General features: G+C 57.9%; 1 protein-coding gene across 1 annotated transcript; it reads right to left on the bottom strand.

Moving 5' to 3' along the window:
* Positions 1-486: 486 nt before the first annotated feature.
* Ascl4 (achaete-scute family bHLH transcription factor 4) lies at positions 487-1,518 on the bottom strand. The gene has a single exon (XM_045152261.1). It carries the CDS (start codon positions 967-969, stop codon positions 487-489), a length of 483 nt encoding a protein of 160 aa, XP_045008196.1. The 5' UTR covers positions 970-1,518.
* Between the last annotated feature and the right edge of the window lie 352 nt (positions 1,519-1,870).

Below are 1,870 nucleotides of genomic sequence, written 5' to 3'. Positions count from 1 at the left end.
AATCTTACTTAGGAAGAGAGGCTTGGAATCTGGACCCGTCCTTTTGCGTTTCATAAGTTAAAAAACAGCCGGGCGTGGTGGTGCACGCCTTTAATCCCCAGCACTCGGGGGGAGGCAGAAGTAGGAAGATCACCATGAGTTCAAGGGACCCCCTGAATCTACACAGTGAATTCCAAGCCAGCCTGGGCTAGAGGGAGACCCTACCTCGAAAAATAAAAAGAAAACAACAACAACAAAACAAGGAGTTGCAAGTTCATAACCAATAAAGGTTTTTTAAAAAAACCCACAAATATTAAATCAAAAGTAAAAAAGAAAATAAACCCACAAATATTAAGATATCTTTAGACCTCCCCCCCGCACCCAGCACTCATTTCTCCTTCCCCAGACGTGGGTCCACAAAAAGCAAGCCGATGCCTGAAGGGCAGCGCGTGGGGGGAGCGGCGGGAAGGCCGCGCAAGGCCGCGGGGGGGGGGGTCCCGGGGCAGGCTAGCCTCGGTCCTCGGGCTCGCTGCAGGGCGACGGCGCCGAGGAGGCCTTGGACTCGCCGTCGCTGCCGCAGTCGGGGCGGCGCGCGTGGCGCTCCAGCAGCTCCTGCAGGCGCCGGATGTAGCCGATGGCGGCGCGCAGCGTCTCCACCTTGCTGAGCCGCCGGCCGGCCAGCTCGCGCGGCAGGTGGTCGCGCAGGCGCGCGTAGCCCTCGTTCACGCCGCGCACGCGCTGCCGCTCGCGCTCGTTGCGCTGGCGGAGGAGGGCCGGCTCGCGCGCGCCCTCCAGCGGCGGGGCCCGGCACGGCCGTCTCCGCGCGCAGCCCGCGGGCACGCGCTCCCAGCACTCGGCCGCGTCCCGACGCGCCGACACCCGGAACGCGTCCCTGGCCGGGAGCCGGGCGGGTGGGCGCGGAGCCCCCAGCGCCCCCGTGCGCAAAGGGTACGGCAGAGCCAGCGGTCCGACGGATGGACGTTTCTCCATCCTTTGCAGAAAAGCAGACGGAGCACCCAAGAGCCGGCTCTCCCGGAAGAAGAAGGACACTTAAAATCTTCGAGGCGGGGGAGCTGGTGCATCCAGGCTTGCTGGTTCTGGCTTCGGGAGAAATTCGAGAAGTTCCAGAAGCAGGCTAGGTTCCCCAACACGCGCCGGGGCGTTTTTGCATGCTTTCCGGAGCTCAGTGCTCTCCTGGTCTCCTTAAAAACATCCAGCCCCAGAGGTGGTGGTGGGCAGAGATGCAGGGCGCCCCTAACTCACAGGTGAAACCCCGAGTGGCCCTGTGACCTTGCAGACGATCGCAGGGATTCCTCCATGGCATAGAGCTCAGATGCGCGAGCCCCGAACGCACCGATATTGCAAAGCCACCGACGCCGCCTTGAGCTGCGGTAGGTCTCCTCTGGGTCCGCGAGAGAGGTTCCCGGGAAGCCAAGAGTTGAGAAAGAGCTCCTTCCAGGAACTTACACCGCTGACGTCCGAGCGAAAGTTGACTGCAGGCTTGTGTCCTTGACAATCCAAACCTGACTGCCTCTTGTGGTTTCCGGTGTTCAGGGCTGATGGAAAGAGCTTCTAGGGTGTTCGCGCTTTCATTTCTGGGGAGGTGGAGGGAAGCGCTCATCAAAGAGAAGACTGCTCTCTTGTGGTTAGAAGATGTGTCGGGTCAGGGAGGACCCCCCAGGGAAGCTGGAAGTTTTCTTCTCCCAAATCAAATAGTTGGAAAAAAACAAACAACTTTTTGAGGGTATATATAATGTGTGTGTATATATATGTATATGTACATATATATATGGCATCAATCAAATATAAGATCCACATACTATGTTCCAACGAATATTTATAATGCAGGACCCTTTGTGTCTCTGCAACATTTTAAGAGCACATCAAAAGA

Source organism: Jaculus jaculus, chromosome 6 (assembly GCF_020740685.1).
Source record: "Jaculus jaculus isolate mJacJac1 chromosome 6, mJacJac1.mat.Y.cur, whole genome shotgun sequence".
NCBI lineage: Eukaryota > Metazoa > Chordata > Mammalia > Rodentia > Dipodidae > Jaculus > Jaculus jaculus.
The sequence above is the reverse complement of the archived record's forward strand: the minus strand, read 5'-3'. Positions and strand labels throughout refer to the sequence as shown.

Bases quoted from the DNA above. Each gene is read 5' to 3' on its own strand.
- Ascl4 (XM_045152261.1), bottom strand. From the start codon at position 969: ATGGAGAAACGTCCATCCGTCGGACCGCTGGCTCTGCCGTACCCTTTG.